General features: G+C 52.1%; 2 protein-coding genes across 3 annotated transcripts; both read left to right on the top strand.

Annotated features, from left to right (window-relative positions):
* The first annotated feature begins 26 nt into the window (after positions 1 to 26).
* On the top strand, positions 27 to 14,164 carry ABCF2 (ATP binding cassette subfamily F member 2). 2 transcript variants are annotated; one of them, XM_065939472.1, is made up of 15 exons: positions 27 to 158; positions 870 to 1,072; positions 5,063 to 5,275; positions 5,924 to 6,106; positions 6,190 to 6,361; positions 7,482 to 7,577; positions 8,863 to 8,965; positions 10,152 to 10,247; positions 10,389 to 10,508; positions 10,600 to 10,689; positions 11,054 to 11,164; positions 11,799 to 11,861; positions 12,064 to 12,192; positions 12,660 to 12,863; positions 13,538 to 14,164. In XM_065939472.1, exons 2-15 carry the CDS (start codon positions 913 to 915, stop codon positions 13,673 to 13,675), a joined length of 1,878 nt encoding a protein of 625 aa, XP_065795544.1. In that variant the 5' UTR covers positions 27 to 158; positions 870 to 912; the 3' UTR covers positions 13,676 to 14,164. The 2 variants fall into 2 exon arrangements, with proteins under 2 accessions (XP_065795544.1, XP_065795545.1); XM_065939473.1 differs by lacking the exon at positions 27 to 158 and adding an exon at positions 475 to 683.
* Positions 14,165 to 17,080: 2,916 nt separating this feature from the next.
* Positions 17,081 to 19,768, top strand: H2BK1 (H2B.K variant histone 1). The gene is made up of 2 exons (XM_065939198.1): positions 17,081 to 17,381; positions 19,532 to 19,768. Exons 1-2 carry the CDS (start codon positions 17,250 to 17,252, stop codon positions 19,766 to 19,768), a joined length of 369 nt encoding a protein of 122 aa, XP_065795270.1. The 5' UTR covers positions 17,081 to 17,249.

Below are 19,768 nucleotides of genomic sequence, written 5' to 3'. Positions count from 1 at the left end.
CAGTTTCGGCAGCGGTGGCCGGGGGACGACACTTCCCAGGAGTCTGCGCGGCGGCGCGACGAGAGCCGCGCGAGGCCGTGATTGGCTGGTGAGCCGGCCGCACGCGGAGGAGCTCAAGAAGCCGCTCTGTTGCGATAGAGGCCGAGCGGCGAGGCCCAGTGAGTTGGGGGAAGGGGCGCTGGGAGGAGGCGGGGGCGGGGGAGGGTGCCGGCCGGTGAGGGGGTGAGGCGGCGGGGGGGACGAGAAGAGGGAGGAGGGACTGGGCTGGGATGGAGGCGACTGCAAGGGAGGAGAAGGGGCCAAGAGAGAGAAGCTGACGGGCGGAGGCTGGGGGAGGCTTGGAGGGGTGGTGGTTGGTGGCGAATGAAGAGACCCCGGGGGGACTCACAACGGGGGGTGGGGGGGAAGACGAGGGCGCCCCGGGAAGAAGCTGGACTCGGTGGCCGGGTGGTGTGGAGGGGGAAGACGGGGAGGAGGCCTGAGGCAGAAGGGAGGGAGGGAGCCCGAGAAAAGTGAGGCGGCCGGCTGGAGCGTGGAGCGCCAAGTTGTGGGGAAACTGGAGACCGGGGACCTGTGCCGAGGGGCAGAACCCGGTCCCTCAAGTGGAGGCCCTGAAAAGAGGAGCGTCTCCAGAGCGAGGCCGTCCGTGGGGATTGGTGGACAAAGCCCCGAGGGAAGAGCTGGTGAGATGGGAAGAGCGGCGGAGAAGCCGAACTGGCTGGAGACATCCTGACAAAAGTTGGGAGCGACTTTAGACTGGGGCGGAGCTGGGTATCAGAAGCTTGCTAGGGAATTCCTGAGACGGATGGAGCACAAGGCCCAGGCACTGTGCGGAAGTTTAGAATTTGGGGGTGTTTGCCTTCTTTCAGGCTTTCTGGAAGAACAGTAACGGTTTCCCTGTGATTCATCACCATGCCCTCCGACCTGGCTAAGAAGAAGGCAGCCAAAAAGAAGGAAGCTGCCAAAGCCCGACAGCGGCCCAGAAAAGGACATGAAGAAAACGGAGATGCCATCACAGAGCCACAGGTGGCAGAGGAGAGAAATGAGGAGGCCAATGGCCGAGAGACCACAGGTGAATAGAGGGAGAGAGGTGGGTTGCTGGGATGGTTGCTGGGACCCAGTGGATGCCCCTGCTGGAATCTGAGTCGGGATGCTGGAGGCGCCAGAGTGTGTATCTGGTGCCACGAAACTTTTCATGATGAGCCGAACCAGTAGGGTTGGACCTTGATCAAGGAACCTGAACACAGTTCTCACATGCACAGTGGTGAGCAAACATGAGCGTTGTTGTGCTGCCTTGTCGCCTTGTCTTCTAGATTTGGAGGTCAGTTCCCTGCCCCTTTCTGAATTTTCATTTCTACACATGGAGGCAGTGTGCCAGACTGTTTGCCACATGATACTCTTGTCCTCCTGGGGCAGTGACTGTACCAACAAGACAGAAACATATGAATTGTTTTATGGGTTTTTCCTGGCAAAGAGATGCATTTCTGTTACAAGTGCTTCTCAAGTATTAGACACAAGATCACTGAATACTGAGGCACTATAAGCATGGTCTTTCCTCTGATAACTTGCAGTCTAGATGGGGAAACAGGAAAGTATGTGATAAAGAATATTCCAGGCTCTTGGCTGTCTATCATAGCCTTCTTCCTTGCCCCCAAAAGCTCTCTAAACAGGCCTTCTCTATTGACTGCTGTTGTCCCTTGAATAGTCACCACTTTTCTGTCCACTTACACATTAAGGTTCTTATATTCTAATTTTTGTATTACCTACATTTGACATTTTTCTTAGAGCCCAGCTCAAGGTGGTAAAATCTTTCCCTGTCAAGCCTGACCTCAGTAATACTGCTATTCCCTGTATCCCTGTACTATCTATCCGGGGCTTCCCTGTGACTCAGATGGTAAAGAATCTGCCTGCAATGCAGGAAACCCAGGTTCTGTCCCTGGGTCGAGAAGATCCCGGGGAGAAGGAATGGCAACCTACTCCAGTATCCTTGCCTGGAGAATCCCATGGACAGAGGAGCCTGGTGGGCTACAGTCCTTGGTGTGGGAAAGAGTTGGACACAACTGAATGTGCGCGCGCGCACACACACACACACACACGCACTATCTCTAGGGTTGATTTTTCTTTTGGCCAGTACTTACACGGCATATGGACTCCTAGTTCCTAGACTGGGGGATTGAACCCATGCCCCCGGCAGAGGAAGTGTGGAGTCCCAAGCATTGAACCTCCAGGGGAGTCCCAGCGTTTCCTTCATTGTATCTGTTTCTCCATCTGAGTTGTTTGATCTTTGAGTGCGGGGACTGTGTCTTGGGTAATACTTCTTTTTTTGCATGATTACCCTTGCAGACAGAGATACTAGGTAAAGTTGGAAGAGGAGAGAATTATTCATGCAAGCTGCAACAGAAAGACAGGAATTCTGGAAAAAAAAAAAATCAGGGTTTAAAATGATTGCGAGGAGAGAGTTAAATGGTAGGAATTGTCTCCAAAATAAGAATTATGAGGGAGGACTAGTGCAGTCAAGTCAGGCAGTTTTCTTCCTGTCCCGGATAGTGGAGAGATGGGAAGGTAAAAATGGTAGAAGGAAACGAGTGGGCTGAATTGTGATCTGACAAGTAAACAGGATTCCCTCTAGGCTCTCAGGAATAGGGGTTAAGCCTCAATTCTGTAGTACTTTCTGGATGAGTTGGAAAAGTAGACAACCGAATCCCACTTTGAGACTCTTGTCCACAGTTCCCATTACAAACTTCTTTGCCTTTCTCCCTAGAAAACCAGAACTTGTCAGGGCAAATTCAACTGTACTACCCCTAACTCAATCATAAGGGAACTTTGGGTTTCACCATGCTTCTTCAGGGAGCTACTGTTCTGAAATATAAAATCTGGGTTTTTTTCAGCTCTGTCTCTGAAAATATTTCTTATTGCCAGGGACCCAGGGTCATTTCTGCTTTCATAACTAATGCATCATCTGTCCTCTCTAATAAGACTGGGTCTGCTCTCTTCTCTGAGTTTGGAATTAATTAATTCTCCAACCTGATAGTTACCATTGCTACATGGTCTTTAGGTAGTGAGATACAGAAAGATCAAGAAATATCAAAGAAAGTGACTTGTGACAGACTACTAACCTTCTTTGGAATGTGAGACTCTTGAGGTTGCGTACTGGAGTTCAGCTGCTCCTCTTGTTTGGAAAATGAATAGAAAGGGGCTGCTTATGAAGTCTGCAGTATTTCTTCTGATGAAGTTTATTCCAGAATCCCTTCTCCATTTATTCAGTGCTGTTCACTTATCATTTGAGCCTGTTTTCTAGGATGCTGTAAGCCAAGATAGTGAAGTATAAGTCTTATTTTTAAAGCTCAGGAGATGACTTAGGTCATAGATACTGTAAACTGGAAAAGATCAAGAGAAAAGTTGTATAGCTGTGTCTCGATGTCTGCTGGGGTTTGGTCCCAGGGTCCCTGTGGATATGAGAATCCACAGATGCTCAAGACTGTTAACATAGAATGGTGTATGTAGTCTTTGCATATAACCTGGCATGTCTCTAGATTACTTACTGTATCTAATACAACATAAATACTACGAAATTGTTGCCAGTGTGTGGCAAATTCAAGTTTTACTACTTGGAACTCTGTGGAGTGCTTTTTTTTTTTTTTAATCCATGTTTGGATTAAACATGATTTTGGATGCAGAACTGTGGATACAGAGGGTTGGCTGTGTAGCTTTCCTTTAATTTTGATCTTCTTACCTGAGCACATGGAGATACAGTCTGGAGACTTTTCCTGTAAAGATCCAGATAGTGGATATTTGCAGCTCTGTGGGCCATATGGTCTCTGATGCAGCTGTTCAGCTTTGCCATTGTGGTGGAAAATAGCCATAAACAGCATGAAAATGTTGGGTGTGACTGTCTCCCAATAAAACTTTATTTACAAAAGCAGGCAGCTGGCCAAATGTAGCCAGCTTTTTTTGTAAGCCACCCCCTCCCAGGCTAAGAATGTTTTTTACATTTTTAAAGTGGTTATGTTTCAAATGGTAATCTATAATGCTTATGTAATAGTTGTGATTTTGCTAGTAGGGCTGTAACCCTAAAATATTTACCATCTGGCCCTTTAAGAAAAAGTTTACTAACTCCTTATCTAGATCATAAACTTCTCTCTACACTGTCTTCTCAAGATCTAGAACAGGGATTGGCACAAAATGGAGCTGTGAGAAGCCTGGTGACTCAACTGTGTAGAAAGGAGACTTTTTAAATTCCTCTCCTCCATCAGAACTGCCCTGGACCCCTCTGTATTTTCTCATACTGGTCCCTTCCAGGCAGTATGGCTTCTTGGAATTAGCACCTAGAGGCTCTGTAGGTTGTGGAGGAAGAGAACTGCACCTCTACAGCATCTGCTTTAATGCTAACTTGGGGGCTTCCCTGATGGCCCAGTGCTAAAGAATCCGCCTGCCCATGAAAGAGACATGGGTTCGATCCCTGGGTTGGAAAGATCCCCTAGAGAAGGAAATGGCAACCACTCCAGTATTCTTGCCTGGGAAATCCCATGGACAGAGAAGCCTGGTGGACTACAGTTCATAGGGATCACAAAGAGTGAGACATGACTCAGCGACTGAACAACGGCAGCTAATTCTTTAATACATACTCATGGAGGATGATTTGGAGTTCTAGCCATTGCTACCATGCATCATATCATCTAAGAACAAGAGAGGTTAGAACTAAAAGGACAAGTTGTGAAGTAGAAAATGTCCACAAAAGCAGGATACCAGGGCCGATCTACATGTACTGTACACCCTGTTAAAGCTTGTGAAACATCTGAGTCAGCTCAACCTGATCTTGAGCCCTGATCCTTCAGGACCGCCTCATTCAGCCTTTGGATTTTTATGTGTTAATATGTGGTAACTTAAAGAAGGGAGAAAGCCATAAATGCCCAAGCAGGGACCTGAACCCTCGGCCCTCACAGTAAAAGTCTGATGCCCTTCTGACTGAGCCACTCAGATGCCCCAAGACGTGTCTTTTTATGTAAGAGTTAAGCCTGTCTCACAGCCCTCTTCCCAGACTGCTTTTCTCTTCTGTCCCCAGAAGTGGATTTGCTGACCAAGGAGCTGGAGGACTTCGAAATGAAGAAAGCTGCTGCTCGAGCTGTCACTGGCGTCCTCGCCTCTCACCCCAATAGTACCGATGCCCACATCATCAACCTCTCCCTCACCTTCCATGGTCAAGAGCTGCTCAGTGACACCAAACTGGAATTAAACTCAGGCCGTCGCTATGGCCTTATCGGCTTGAATGGAATTGGTGAGGCCCTTGGAGAGTGAGGTGGGAGCTGTTTCTCCTTGGCTCATCTGTTGCTCTGCAAGTGTTTCCTTATTACCAGCTGTGTACAAAGCTGGGCATTTGCAGTATGGGTGGGAGCCAGATATGCCCACCTACCCATACAGAGCAGTCATGTGATAAGTACCACGTGAGTCGTTGCAGGCAGTAGTGCTGGAGAAGTGGGTAGGAGTGGGTAGGAGTGGTGTGTGAAGCGTCTGTAGGTGCACAGACTTCCCAGAGGAGGGCTGGGACAGGGCCTGGCAGAACTGTGTCCCATGGAGGGGGCAGTCATAGGGTTTGAATGAATGAAAGGAAGGAAGGGACTCACAAAACAGGGAGGTCGTGGTTTGACTGGGAAAGACTGAAGGTGGGAGGAGAAGGGGGCGACAGAGGATGAGATGGTTGGTTGGCATCACCGACTCAATGGATGTGAGTTTGGGTAGGCTCCGGGAGTTGGTGATGGACAGGCAAGCCTGGCATGCTGCAGTCCATGGGGCTGCAGAGTCAGACACGACTGAGCGACTGAACTGACTTGGCTTGACTGGAGTGGAGGGAGTGATGTAGGGCAGTGACAGGCAGAGCTGTGCTGAGTGTCCCCTCCTCTGCATGTTTGTCGCCTGCCCCTCTCAGGGAAGTCCATGCTGCTCTCTGCTATCGGGAAACGCGAAGTGCCCATCCCCGAGCACATTGACATCTACCATCTGACTCGCGAGATGCCCCCTAGTGACAAGACGCCCCTGCAGTGTGTGATGGAAGTGGACACGGAGCGGGCCATGCTGGAGAGGGAGGCTGAGCGGCTGGCTCACGAGGACGGTAGGGCTCCAGACCCAGGGTCGTGGGGTGGCTTCCCCCCGGGAAAGGCCCCGGGAGCCTCACTGGCCACGCACCGTCCACAGCGGAGTGTGAGAAGCTCTTAGAGCTCTACGAGCGGCTGGAGGAGCTGGATGCTGACAAGGCGGAGATGAGAGCCTCGCGGATCTTGCACGGACTGGGTTTCACGCCTGCCATGCAACGCAAGAAGCTCAAAGACTTCAGCGGGGGCTGGAGGATGCGGGTTGCCCTCGCCAGGTGCGTCTCCCCCACCTCCTCCCTCCACGGCACCCTGTCTCCTCAGGGTTGAGTGCTCTCTCCCGCAGAACTGTTTAGAACAGGGGTCGGTGGTCAGTCCGTGCCAGATACCGACAGTGTGGAGGGGCAGGGATGATGTACATGAGCTAAGGAGTGAGCTTCCTGACCCATGTGGTCCTTGTTGGAGTTCCAGCACCGTATTCAGAAATCCTAGGACCAGCTCTAGGTAAATGGGAGGATGGGTCTGTCTCTTTCCTCTTGACTCCTCTCCCCTTCCCCCTTTTTGGGCTCCAGCCTTTCTAATTCTTGTTGTATAAAGATAAATTGTTAAGACAGCTGCTAGGATATCTGTCCTTGCTCTCTCTTAACCCGACCCAGAACCAGTTTCTGTAGGCCGTCATTTCCGCACCGATCCCCCAAGAAGTCCCCAGTCACATAAGTGGTTCCTTCCCCCACCCATCTCTGCACAGAGCCTTGGGGAGGCTTGATGCACTCTTTTTCAGCAAGGCTGCCCAAGTGTGCCCTGGAACATAAGAGCCTTGGCTTCACATGCTGGCAAGGAGTTGTAGCCTCAGGTTCACTGGGGAACTTTTACACACACGGATTTCCTGGCCTCTTCACATCTATGCTGGAGTCTCGTCCAGAAATCTGGTTTCTAAAAAGTGCTGCAGATGTGACCGCAGGGGTGGGACCAGTGCTGTCCCCTTGTTCCTCCTGTCTTGAGATGCCATCTAAGAAAAGAACATTCTTGGGCCTCCTTGCTAGGGTCTAACAAACCCACCAGTTAGGTTTCACTTGAATGCTTTTTGACAGTGTACTTTTTGTGTATCCTGATGCTCACCAACCTCAGTATAAGAGACTTATAGACTCATAACAGACTTTTACAGCCTTATCTCGAGCTGCATCTTCCTCTGCTTCTCAGCTCTGTTTTCTGCTCTTTAACCCCCACCCTTCACCTCTGGTTTCTCTCCTACTTCTCACTTTCTGTCTGAGGTATAGAGCCTAGAGTTGGTTTCAGGACTCAGTGCAGGCCTGACCAGAGCTGCAGGTAGCGGCAGGCCATGCCCTCCTGTGTAGCACGCAGTAGACTGAAGTGGTCTGTCTCCTTTCCTGTCTTCAGAGCCCTCTTCATTCGACCCTTCATGCTGCTCCTGGACGAGCCCACCAACCACCTGGACCTCGATGCTTGCGTGTGGTTGGAAGAAGAGCTAAAGACGTAAGAGGCGGGGCTGGGGGGAAGTGGGCAGGTCCTCAGGGAGGGGGTGAGCAGAGTCCAGGGGAGATGACACCCAGGACCCGCAGTGATACTAGAGCAGTGAGCAATGGACCAAAATGAGGCCAGAGGGAAGACCAGACTGAAAAGGTGGTGACCACCTTTGTTCTTGTTCAGTCACTCAGTCGTGTCCGACTCATTACGACTCCATGGACTCTAGCCCGCCAGGCTCCTCTGTCCGTGGGATTCTCCAGGCAGGAATGTTGGAGTGGATTGCCATTTTTTTTTCCAGAGGATCTTCCCCACCCAGGGCTCAAATGCATGTTTCTTGCGTTGCAGGCTGGTTCTATGCCACTGGGCCTCCAGCAGAGCCCAGTAACCACCTTTGGGGTGGGCCATTCTGTTAGCTTTTGTTTAGTCTGCAATATATGAATTTTTTTGTTTCTCTCTTTCCTATTGTTTAAAATACAATATCTTTGTTAAAGATAATATTTTTTCTTAATTGTGTTTATATCATATAAACAGGGATTCCCATATAAGATCATGATGTAGTGACAAAGAGAAAAGTAGCCCATATGGCCGTCGTCCTTTGCTTGAGAGCCAGATAACCTGGAAAGTTGCCCCAGTTCTAGAAGGCTTTCCATGGTCTCTGCAGTGACCTGGTACCTTCTTTATAAAAAGGAGTGGTTTAGTCGCTAAGTCATGTCCGACTCTTGCGATCCCATGGATTGTAGCCTGCCAGGCTCCTCTGTCCATGGGGATTCTCCAGGCAAGAATACTGGAGTGAGTTACCATTTCCTTCTCCAGGGCATCTTCCCAACCCAGGAATTGAAGCCGGGTCTCCTGCATCACAGGCAAATTCTTTACCAACTGAGCTATGAAGATAGAAATATGATAAGGAGAGCCTGGTGATTTTTATTGTACCCATTCCAGTTCTCCACACTGGCTTTAGATGTGTTTATGGGTGCTTGTGCACATTTTTTATCTTACCATTACTATCACTGCCATCTCTACTCCATTCTTTTGAAAGTTAGAACAAAAGTTTGAGGAAAGTTTGAGGCAGTCGAAACTACCTCACCACACATTGAAAAGCATCTAGTGACCTTATACATAGATTGAGCACTGGCAGCTTAGGTGCTGAGAGCAGGGAATTGGCCAGAAAACTTAAAGGACGCTCAGGCATAAGGATGGGAAAGGATGAAGGTTTTCTGGGCCCAACGTTCACCTCCCCTGTTGTGAACTGTCTACTGTGTTGAGCTCCTCCCTGATTGGTTCTCTGGCTTTGCAGTTTTAAGCGCATCTTGGTCCTCGTCTCCCATTCCCAGGACTTCCTGAATGGTGTCTGTACCAACATCATTCACATGCATAACAAGAAGCTGAAGTATTATACGGTGAGTGGGCCCCAGCTTCTCCACAGTACCCTCTGTGCTTCCTGGTTCCCTGAAGTTCTCCTTTGGAAAAAAAAATTGACTTAGCAGCCCTTTTCTACCTATTGCTATAAAAAGATGTGGACAGGGAGTTCTGCAGTCTGTTTTATTTTAGTCCCAAAGTAATTGCTTTCAGGCCATAGGCCACGGATTGGCAGCCTGCGCACAGGGTGTATGTTTGCCTTATTCAGAGAGGCTGCCTCTCCACGGTGCCTAGGCAGGCCTTGCTGCCCTCTGCCTTCTTGAGTAGCTACTTATGAAAAATAGAAGTCCTCTTTATTCATAGTTGTACTCACCAGAGGAGTATTAATAGTTCTTACATAATTTTTCAGAAATTTCACATGTACTTGCAAGCATTTGTAAAAAATATTACGTACACAAAGCATGATTCTGTCAGTTGTGTTTAAATTTTAATATGTCTTGGACGACTTTCCATATGAGTATATTTAAAGTGTCCCCCTTTTTTTCCCAGTGACTGCATGGTATTCCATTGCGTGGCTATCCTATAACTTATTTGTCAGACTCTTTGATGGATGTTTAGGTTGAGTCTGGGTGTTTGCAGATAGACACCACGGTAGTCCATAGTGCAGGGTTTGCCAGGTCCTAAATCTGACTGCTCTGGTGTCTTCCCACCTGCAGGAAGTTCTTGTGGCCTGACTGGGGCTTCAGCCTCTCCAGGTGGGGAAGGGATGCATGTGCCCTTGGAATGCTGTGATCCTCTTGATGATCAGTATGACAGTGGTTTTCAGGGCTCCTGCCTGGGCTGTGGGTGTCTTTATGGCTAACCTGAGGATTTAGTCTGGAGCCCTGCTCTAGGAAGGAGAGGCACACAGTTTGAAAAGACCTCAGCTTCTAGATTTAGATACGCTTTTTTTTTTTTTTTTTTTAATACTTATTTATTTGACTCTGTTGGGTCTTAGTTGCAGCATGTGGGACCTAGTTCACCTGGGCCACCTGCATTAGGAGCTCAGAGTCTTAACCGCTGGACCAACAGGGAAGTCCCCGAATATGCTTTTTTAATACACTTCCTCTTCCCCCGCTGCACCACCTCATAGCCAGGGCCAAGTCAGGTACCATCTCGAACCCCCCCAAATGAGGACTCAGAGCCGAGGCTAACGCTGCCCATCTCTCCCGGTGCCTCTTCCTGCAGGGTAATTATGATCAGTATGTGAAGACGCGGCTGGAGCTGGAAGAGAACCAAATGAAGAGGTTTCACTGGGAGCAGGATCAGATCGCACACATGAAGGTAGGGCCAGGATCTTGTCCTCCGGGAGAGCTGACGGAAGGCGTCTGGGGAGATGAGGGGCTAGAGAAGTTCTTTACCCTCTTTTCAGATGAATCGTGGGGTACCTGCCCACACGCAAGCCCCCTCTCTGCACTCTTTCAGAACTACATTGCTAGGTTCGGTCATGGCAGCGCCAAGCTGGCCCGGCAGGCCCAGAGCAAGGAGAAGACGCTACAGAAAATGATGGCGTCCGGACTGACAGAGAGGGTTGTGAGCGACAAGGTAGGGTCTGGTTGGGTGGAATTAGGCGGCCTAACGTGAGGTGGATGGGGAAGGACCTGACTTGATAAATACCTCTTTATCCTCTTCCTAGACGCTGTCATTTTATTTCCCACCATGTGGCAAGATCCCTCCACCTGTTATTATGGTGCAGAATGTCAGCTTCAAGTATACAAAAGATGGGGTGAGTACTTCGGTGTGGTTGGGAGGCTGGGGTACATTTTACAAGGTGTCAGCTGGCAAGAAGAGTGTCCTATTTGCTGACAGCATCTACTAACCCTTGTGGTGCTGGGGGGTTTTCAGGCCCGGCAGCCTGGGTTGCCTCACTGAGTGCCTTAGAGGAGTTGGGGGTACCCTTCAAGTACTTGGAGGGGACATTGTTCAGCCACATTGGTGGGTGGAGGCAGTGGTTAGGGGGCTGCCATAGGAGCTTCCTCCCTCCTCACTCCAGCCGCCTCTAGTGGTGACTGGGGGCTCAGTGAGATTGCTCTGCCAGTCGGATTGATCACCCTACCCCTGGATCTGTTTCTCTCCCCCACCCACCTCAGCCTTGCATCTACAACAATCTAGAGTTCGGTATCGATCTCGACACCCGAGTGGCTCTGGTGGGGCCCAATGGAGCAGGGAAGTCAACTCTTCTGAAGCTGCTAACCGGAGAGGTATGGTGTCAAGTGGGAGCGTGGGACTCCAGCATTAGATGCCACTGTGTCAGGGTGGGGGGCGGTATGCAGGGGCCCCTGCTCTTGGAGGGCCTCGTGCTCATGATGAGTGAGCCGTCCTCTGGGGGGCGGGTCATCACTGGGCAGTGTGATGTTTCGGCATTTTCTCAGAGAAAACTGGGAGGAGGACTGTGTGTGCGAGAGAGCCTGTGAGAGACAGCCTGGGCCTGCTCTCACTGTCTTCTTGTGTCTTCATTCAGAGCATTTAGAACACAGGAGCAACTGTGCATTTAGAAACATTTTTATTGTAGAAAACGTATGTTGGACCCCTGCGAGTCATAGTTCAGCACGTGGGATAGTAGTCCTTTAATAACTACCCAGTGGATCGTGTGGTGTGTCTCTGCCTCCCCTGAGAACATCTGTCTCGGTGTATTTTCTCCGAGTGGCCAGGAGAGCAGTTTGTGAAGTGGTGCGGGTTCTGTTTTGTAGGAAGTTGTAGGAGTTTGTTGAAGTTATAGGAGTCCCACTCGGTGTGAACGTATGTTTGCTTCCCCTCTCTGCTTCTGACCAGGTTTCCTTGTCTGTGTGCTTATCTTTCCACCGTCTACTCTTTTTTTTTTTTTTCTTCCCATAGCTACTGCCCACAGACGGAATGATCCGAAAACACTCTCATGTCAAGATAGGGCGTTACCATCAGGTATAGTCCTGGTGGGGAGCGGGAGATTGCCCGGGGTGGGAGAGCAGGGCTGCTGTGTGCCCAGGTCAGCTCCTGGGTGGTTCTGCAGTCCTGAACAGCTGCCTGGGGAGAGGTAGAGAGAAGGTACGCGGCAGGGACCCCAACAGGCTGCCTTGGAAGAACGCTAGGCACACCTGGGTGAGTTCTTTTTTTTTTCCTGTAGCATTTACAAGAGCAGCTAGACTTAGACCTCTCGCCTTTGGAGTACATGATGAAATGCTACCCCGAGATCAAGGAGAAGGAGGAAATGCGGAAGATCATTGGGCGATACGGTCTCACTGGGAAACAGCAGGTCAGCGGAGTAGGAGTGGGAGGACCCCAGGCAACTGGGAGATGCAAGCTAGGCGTCTGCTTTTTCTTCTGCTCTAGGTGGTTACAGATTGGAGCTCTGAAGTCTCAAGGGACAGGAGGGGGTTGCGTGCTGGTCTCTGACATGCCTTGCCCCCAGACTAGCAGGATGGGCCATGTTGTTAAAGGCAAGGGAAATTGAGACCTAGAACACAGGGTCCTCTGATCCAGACTCAGGCCCCCTGACGGCTCCACTGCATCAAGACTCTGTGCCGAGGCAGGGCTTCAGGCTTCCCGGTGTGTTCCTTTCAGCCCTTGAGGGACTGGCAGGGTGCCACTGTCTTACTATGTGATATTGGGTCTTCCTGAGTCCCGCTCTCTGTGTAATAACAGAGAAGTCATGGGGAGAGATGAGTCGTGATGCATGGTGAGGGCAACCCTGGACCTCATAAATGACATGGTTCCACGCAGGTGAGCCCGATCCGGAACTTGTCTGATGGGCAGAAGTGCCGAGTGTGTCTGGCCTGGCTGGCCTGGCAGAACCCCCACATGCTCTTCCTGGATGAGCCCACCAACCACCTGGACATTGAGACCATTGACGCCCTGGCAGATGCCATCAATGACTTTGAGGGTGGTATGATGCTGGTCAGCCATGACTTCAGACTCATCCAGCAGGTGAGACTCCCGGCCGGGAGGCGGTTGGGGGTAGAACACCGCCATGGCGCGTGGGGGACACTGAATCCACGTTACTGTGTTTGGGAAAAGGGCACAGGACGTCAGGTGGAGAGGACCAGATCTTACGGTTCTCTAAGAAACTTAGAAAGCCTTCACAGAAATACTTTAATTCTTCATTAGCTGTTTGGGGCTGTTAGCCTACTTGGCATCATTGGCCAAAATCAGGGAGGGAATTGAGTAGAGAATAGGGTGCTTTTGCTATTGTTTCCAGGATTCTTCAGCTTGGAAATAGTATTATACTTAGGAGACTCTGGATTAGACAGAGGGCTCCTGCCTGTCACTGGGGAGAAAGCTGCTGGTCATCTCTCTGAAGCTGTGAGAAAGGTGGGGTGGAGCGCTGGAAGCTGAGAGGGAGGCCATGAACAGCTCTGGGTCCTGCTAGGGAACTGGCAGTTGGGGAGACCAGCGGGTTCCGGCTTGGAAGGCCCCACCCCCTGCTGGGTACGGTGTCTAGATTAGACCAGCCCCAGGATTGCTGAGGGGGTGAAACAGAGCTGGACATGGGCCGGCGGGAGCTCATGGGTTTTCCTTCTCAGATTCCGCCGGGAACAGTCTCCTGGCCGGGGTGGGAAGGGCGCTGGCCAGGGTGACTGAGTCTGGGGTTTGCTGTCCAGGTTGCACAGGAAATCTGGGTCTGTGAGAAGCAGACAATCACCAAGTGGCCTGGAGACATCCTCGCCTACAAGGAGCACCTCAAGTCCAAGCTGGTGGGCGAGGAGCCCCAGCCCACCAGGCGGACCCACAACGTGTGAGGCCTTGCCGGCCGGCCGGCCAAACCGGGCCCCTGGGGCCGCATCCTGCATTGCTGCAATACTGCTCCCCAGCCCCTTGCCCCCACCTGCCTTAGCTGCACTCTGCGATCCTATCTACAGCTGGACAGGACCTGTCCGTCTCCTGTCCTTCCAGCTACTGTGTCCATGTCTGGACTCAGCTGGCTGTTCCCACCAGCTCCTCGCTGGTTTTGACCCGATAGTGATGCAGCCAGAGGCCTCTGAGGGTCAGCCCGCAGGCCCATGCCCCGGGTTGGCCTGTGAAAAAGCTTAGGATCCTCGTTCTCTGGGTTCTGGTGATGTTGGAGGAATACCCCCCCAGCCCACCGCCCCCATTCCTTTCTGCTTCTGGTTTGGAGCTCTGGACCAGGGCCTTAATCCTGGTCGGTTTTTAAATAATTATTTAACGGTGTAACTTTTAGACCTGCGTGACATCTACAAAGCGTCCAATAAAGAAAGAAGAAGCCATGGTCCCCGCCTTCCTCCTTGGGTCTCTGGGTCCTCTCCTGCTCCTCCCTGCGGTGCCAGCGTTCACCTGCCCTCAGCACGAGCTGGAGCGGGATTCGAAGGGCTGGGTGCAAGCTGAGGACTGTCCGCGGGCACTGGGAGAACTCTCTTCCCTTCTGATTTGAACTCATGCCTTTACTTAGGCCAGTGGTTCACAGACATTAACATGCGTCAGAATCACCTGGAAGACTCATTGAATCACAGACTGCTGGGTTCACCTCAGAGTTTCTGATTCAGTAGGTCTAGGTGAGACCAGGAATTAACATTGCTGAGAGCTCCCAGTGCTGCTGCTGCGGTATTCCTGGTGGGATACAAGAAGTTTTGTTATGTTAACCCATCCACAGCCTTAATTTTCATTAGCACTGTATCCATTTTAACAATACGTCCAAGCCAGGGCTTTGCATAGCATCCAGTCTTTGTGCCACCAGGCTTCCTGCTTGCTTCACCTCTGAAATATTAGCGACCATCCCTGTTTCCCCCGGAGGGGAAACATACACTGCTGTGGTTTCTCAGTGCTCACTATAGTCCGACAGTAAAATACAAAAAAGTCCCAGATGGTGTCTAAACCCCCGAGGAGCTCGCGATCTAATGGGAAAGCCAGTAAGACAGAAAAGGGCATAAATCAGGTGCCAAGTTGTAACTTAGATGGTAGGTTACACAGGAGACCTTAAAAGGGAGGGAAGTTTCTCGTGAGGAGCTGCCCAGAAAGCTGGGATCGGTGCTGTAACTTGAAAGGTGAGTAGGGTCTTCTCAGATGGCCTTGGAGTCCCAGAGCTGCCCTGGGCAGAGGGAACAGGGTATCAGGTGAGTGCCTGCAGCTTAGCCCGAGATTCCAAGGCTGGAGTGAGGGACTCCACTCTGACTCCGCCCTCTGACCCCCAAGGGCCTGGCCTGGCTGCTTTGCGCCTCAAGGCGGGGGCCCGGAGAAAAATGACTCGTCAGTCTGCCCTGAGTGTCCAGAGGCTTGGTTAGGAGAATAATGGGAACAGAGGTGAAGAGCCGCTATTTTGGCCAAGGGAGGGCCTGGTTGTGTGAAGAACTCCTGCTGAAGTCTGTTGGGGTCTCCAGGGCAGGGGGAGGGGGGCTCCAGGCCTGGAGGAAGGGAATGCAGTAGGCTGGTCAGCTTGTCCAGGAAAAAGGCCAGCCTCAACATTTTAAAAAATGTTTAAAAAATCCCACAAAATACACATTTCTACAAGCACCTAAAATCAATGCCTTGCTTTGGATCGAGTCACCCTCCTGCTCCTCCAACCTCTGGCACGCAGCCACAGCTGAATGATGGGGACTGGGGGTGTGGGGGCTTGGTGAGGTGTGGGTGCTCGGGCCTGCCTATGGCAGGTGATGCTCATTTGGCTCCTCCCCACCTCTATTGGGAAAACCCTCTTCTCCCCACAGCCTGGGCATATCCCATTGCTCTCAATTTCCTTAACCACAGCATTCAAGGACTTGAAATCCTCACACTAGGTGCAAAGTGAGACCACCTTCTCTGCAAAATAGCACCTTTTCTCCCCCTTCCTTCACAGCTCACTCCCTCAGGGGCCTCATGTTCATGGAGAGCACCCCGTGTTTCTCACTCCGGCTTCCTCCAGTCCGCCTTCCCTGACACCCTTCCTGTCAGGCCCTCCCAGCTGTGGTTCCTGCTGCCTTCACCTGTCTGGGCTCAGGTTCTGCTCCATTTTGTGCTGTTAGTTCAAGCCTCCCTGAAACCACACCCACTGATTTCTTTCTCCCTTTCCTCCCAACTAAAATCTCCCCTCTCCCTAGTTAAGTTGTACCCATCCTACCAGGGGCTTCCCAGGTGGCACAGTGGTAAAGAATCAGCCTGCCAATGCAGGAGACACAAGAGACCCGGGTTTGGTCCCTGGGTGGGGAAGATCCCCTGGAGAAGAAAATGGCAAGATCCAGTATTCTTGCCTGGAAAATGCTATGGACAGAGGAGCCTGGCAGGCTACAGTCCATGGAGTTGCAGAGTCGGACACGACTGCACGCACACACATGTCCTACCAGACCAGCTTCAAATCCCCGTTTGTTTCCTGAAGCCAGAGTTTTTTTAAAAAAAATCAATTGTGTACTTCGATAGCCTATCTTTAAAAAAAATATATATATATATATATATATATATATATAGAGAGAGAGAGAGAGAGAGAGAGAAGTCAGAAAAACATGTATTTTAATGCATGTATAAGGAATCTAGAAAAATGGTATAGATGAGCCTAGTTCCAGGCAGGAACAGAGACGAAGGTGTAGAGGAGGTTCGTGTAGACACGGGGGGAAGGGGAGAGGGGGGCGAACTGGAGAGGAGCACTGACATAGATACAGCCCCATGTGTAAAACAGGAGCTGCCGAAGAGCAGGGAGCTCCGCCTGGTGCTCTGTGATGACCTCACTAAGCTTTTTCCCAACTCTGTTTCACACACTTTTACCCTTTCACCCTTCCCTGCTGGTTTCCGGCGAACCAGTCTCCTCTCTCAAGCTGAACTGTAGGCCCTCAGAGAAGGGGGGAGGGGCTTCCCTGGTGGCTCTGATGGTAAAGAATCTGCCTGCAATGCAGAAGACCCGGGTTTGATCTCTGGGTCAGGAAGATGCCCTGGAGAAGGGCGACCCACTGCAGTGTTCTTGCCTGGAGAATTCCATGGACAGAGGAGCCTGGCGGGCTACAGTCCCTGGGGCCACAAAGTGAATGACTGAATAACACTAGTTACTTGGGGGGCGGTGCTGGGGGCCTTGTGTTACTCCGGCGCTCTCCAGCACTCAGCCATCCATGCGAGCACACGGGTGACTTATATGTGTGTTATAAGTATTTTGGGAGACAGAAGGGTGGGGAAGGGGGCTGGTGGAGGCTTATTCAGAGATAGAATCCTGGGGGCAGTGGAGAGGAAGGAGCAATTAGGCTCTTTCAGGATTAACGCAGAGCATGTTCTGAATTGGGTTGGGCCCGGCCCCGCCCCTGCGCCCAGGTGCTGGCCCCTAGCCCCTCCAGGTGGACGGGCAGCTGACCTCTTAAAAATTCGCCCAAGACGTGGGAGGAGGCCGCTGGGAAGACCAGGAGGATGAGCGCTGAGCACGGACAGCTGCAGCAGTCTGGGGGCCGGCGAGGCCGGAGTCCTGGGGACAAGAAGTCCAGAAGGCGCAGCCGGCGCAAAGAAACCTACTCGATGTACATCTACAAGGTGCTCAAGCAGGTGAGCGTGGGGGGCCACCATGGGCGTGGGGCGGGGGCTGGCGAAAGCCTGGGAAGGGCCTGGATGGAGTTCAGGCCAGGGCACCGTTCACTCTGCACCCCCCACGCCCCTCGTGTGGGGTCGCTCTTCATCTCAGAGGCCCGGGGGCCCACTCAGTGTCCATCCTGCCTGTGGGCAGGAGGCGGCTCAGACATGCTCCCACCCTGGTCCAGAGGCTGCACAGGGCTCTGGGGCAGACAAAACAGTCACGTGGGACCTTAGATGGGACAGTTTAGGTGAAGGAAGGCCACAGGAAAGTGCAGGGCTGACGGTGATCAGGCGCCCAACGTGCGGGTCCAAACAAGAGGGACTAGTTAGCTGTGGCTGGAGGGAGGAGTAGCTCCAGTGAACTGCGGTCTTGGGGGAGCTCCCCAGGTGGGCGGCACTCCGTCTTTGAGGGGCTGCGGGGTTGGTCCACCTTACAGATAAGGAACCTAAGGTACTAAGGGCTCAGCGGGGTGACTGGGTCACGTGACCTGACAGCAGTGGAGGTCACCCCAGCCCGCCAGCCCTGACTCTGGGTGAGCCCCAACCCTAACCCACACTCAGCCTCCCAGCGCACCTGTGAGGACCACCTACTCCTGGGACTCACGCAGACGCCAAAGGGCACCCATCCGCTGTGTCTGATGGACCCCGGGCACCTGGCCTCGAACGCTCTGCCCCGCTCAGCAGAGCTGGGCCCGGCAGTGAGCTGCCTGTGCTGGGTCTCCCCTCACCTGCCTGAGTCTCACCGCTGTGAGACCAGACCCCAGACATGGACCTTGTCTCCAGTCTGAAATCCCATAAGCTGAATCCAGTTTGAGTGACTGGACGGCTGGGGATCTCCGGGAGCGCTCTCACGGGGTGGGCCCTGCACCCACGTGGACGGGCCAAAGGGCAGAAGCAGAGAAGACTCCGGGGTCCCGATGAAAGTGGGGTGGGAGCCCGTGCTGGTGGGCCCCCTGCAGCTTAACCTAGCTTTTCGGCTCCAAAGTTGTGAGGGCAGCGTTGGGGCAGAACTGGGCTCCCCGAAGAGAGCTGCTGAGCGGGTCCCCCGGGTCAAGGGGGGGTCACTGCCCCAGTCACCTCGAGGGGAAGAGGACGTGATGAGCAGGGTCCGGCTCAGGTTTCCCGCTGTCAGATCCGTGGCCCCCAGAGGCCGTGCAGAGAGGGAGCGGCGGGGCCAGAAGCCAGGCTGTTCGTTCACCTCCACCACTGGCCTGACATGTATGTCGGCAGTCACTTCCCTCCCACTTTGCAGAGAAATGGGCTTCCCAGGTGGCTCAGATGGTAAAGTGTCTGCCTGCAGCGCGGAAGACCCCGGGTCAGGAAGACCCCCTGGAGTAGAGTACTCCAGTACTCTTGTCTGGAAAATCCTATGGACGGAGGAGCCTGGTAGGCTACAGTTAATGGGGTCACAAAGAGTCGGACGCGACTGAACGACTTCACTTTACTTTTACTTTTTGCAGAGAAATGGTGTCTGCCTGCTCACGTGTTAGGATTGTTATAAGGTCCGTCCCATTTGTTTTACTAGGGATCATCTAGTTCAAAAGCTGGTGTGACAGAAGAGGAAATAGGCTCAGAGGAAAGTGCCTCGTCTAAGGTCCCATAGGGACTCACGGGACAGCCCCAGATCCCCGTCTCCTCACTCCCAGTCTGCTGTGGAGAGTGTGTCCTAGGTGGGCCCTTTCTGGAAAATAATTTGGTTAACGATCTACCAAGTTATGTGCACCAGCCCTCTAGGAACTTCTAGGAATAACCAGCTTGCTCGTACAAGTGTCCAGTGTTCAAAGACATGTATTTATTATAACACGATGTAATAGCAAAAAGTAAAGCACACCCCCTAAATGTCCATGAAGAGAGGGATGGTGATATAAACTATGACGCATCCATGGTACGAAACGCTGTGCAAAAGCATTAATAGAAAAAGAAAGGAAAAAAAAAAAAGAGGCAGCATTCCTTATCTCTTGCAGTTGGGAGAAACTTCTTTTTTTTAACTTGGATACAGTAGTAACCTGTCTGGCCTCTGGAAAGAGGGTGATGAGGTGGCTTTGTGGTCCACAACTTGGGGGGGGGCTTGTGGCATCAGGCAGAGCCCCCCTGTTAACAGACTGCTCCTGCTGCTTCCCCAGGTGCACCCCGACATCGGCATCTCCTCCAAGGCCATGAGCATCATGAACTCGTTCGTGAACGATCTGTTTGAGCGGCTGGCCGGCGAGGCTGCCCGGCTGGCCCAGTACTCGGGCCGAACCACACTGACGTCCCGGGAGGTCCAGACAGCTGTGCGTCTGCTGCTGCCTGGAGAGCTGGCCAAGCATGCTGTGTCCGAGGGCACCAAAGCCGTGACCAAGTACACCAGCTCCAAGTGA

This window comes from Muntiacus reevesi, chromosome 6, assembly GCF_963930625.1.
Source record: "Muntiacus reevesi chromosome 6, mMunRee1.1, whole genome shotgun sequence".
In the NCBI taxonomy this organism is placed as follows: Eukaryota; Metazoa; Chordata; class Mammalia; order Artiodactyla; family Cervidae; genus Muntiacus; species Muntiacus reevesi.
This window is presented reverse-complemented; position numbering and strand designations above follow the sequence as displayed.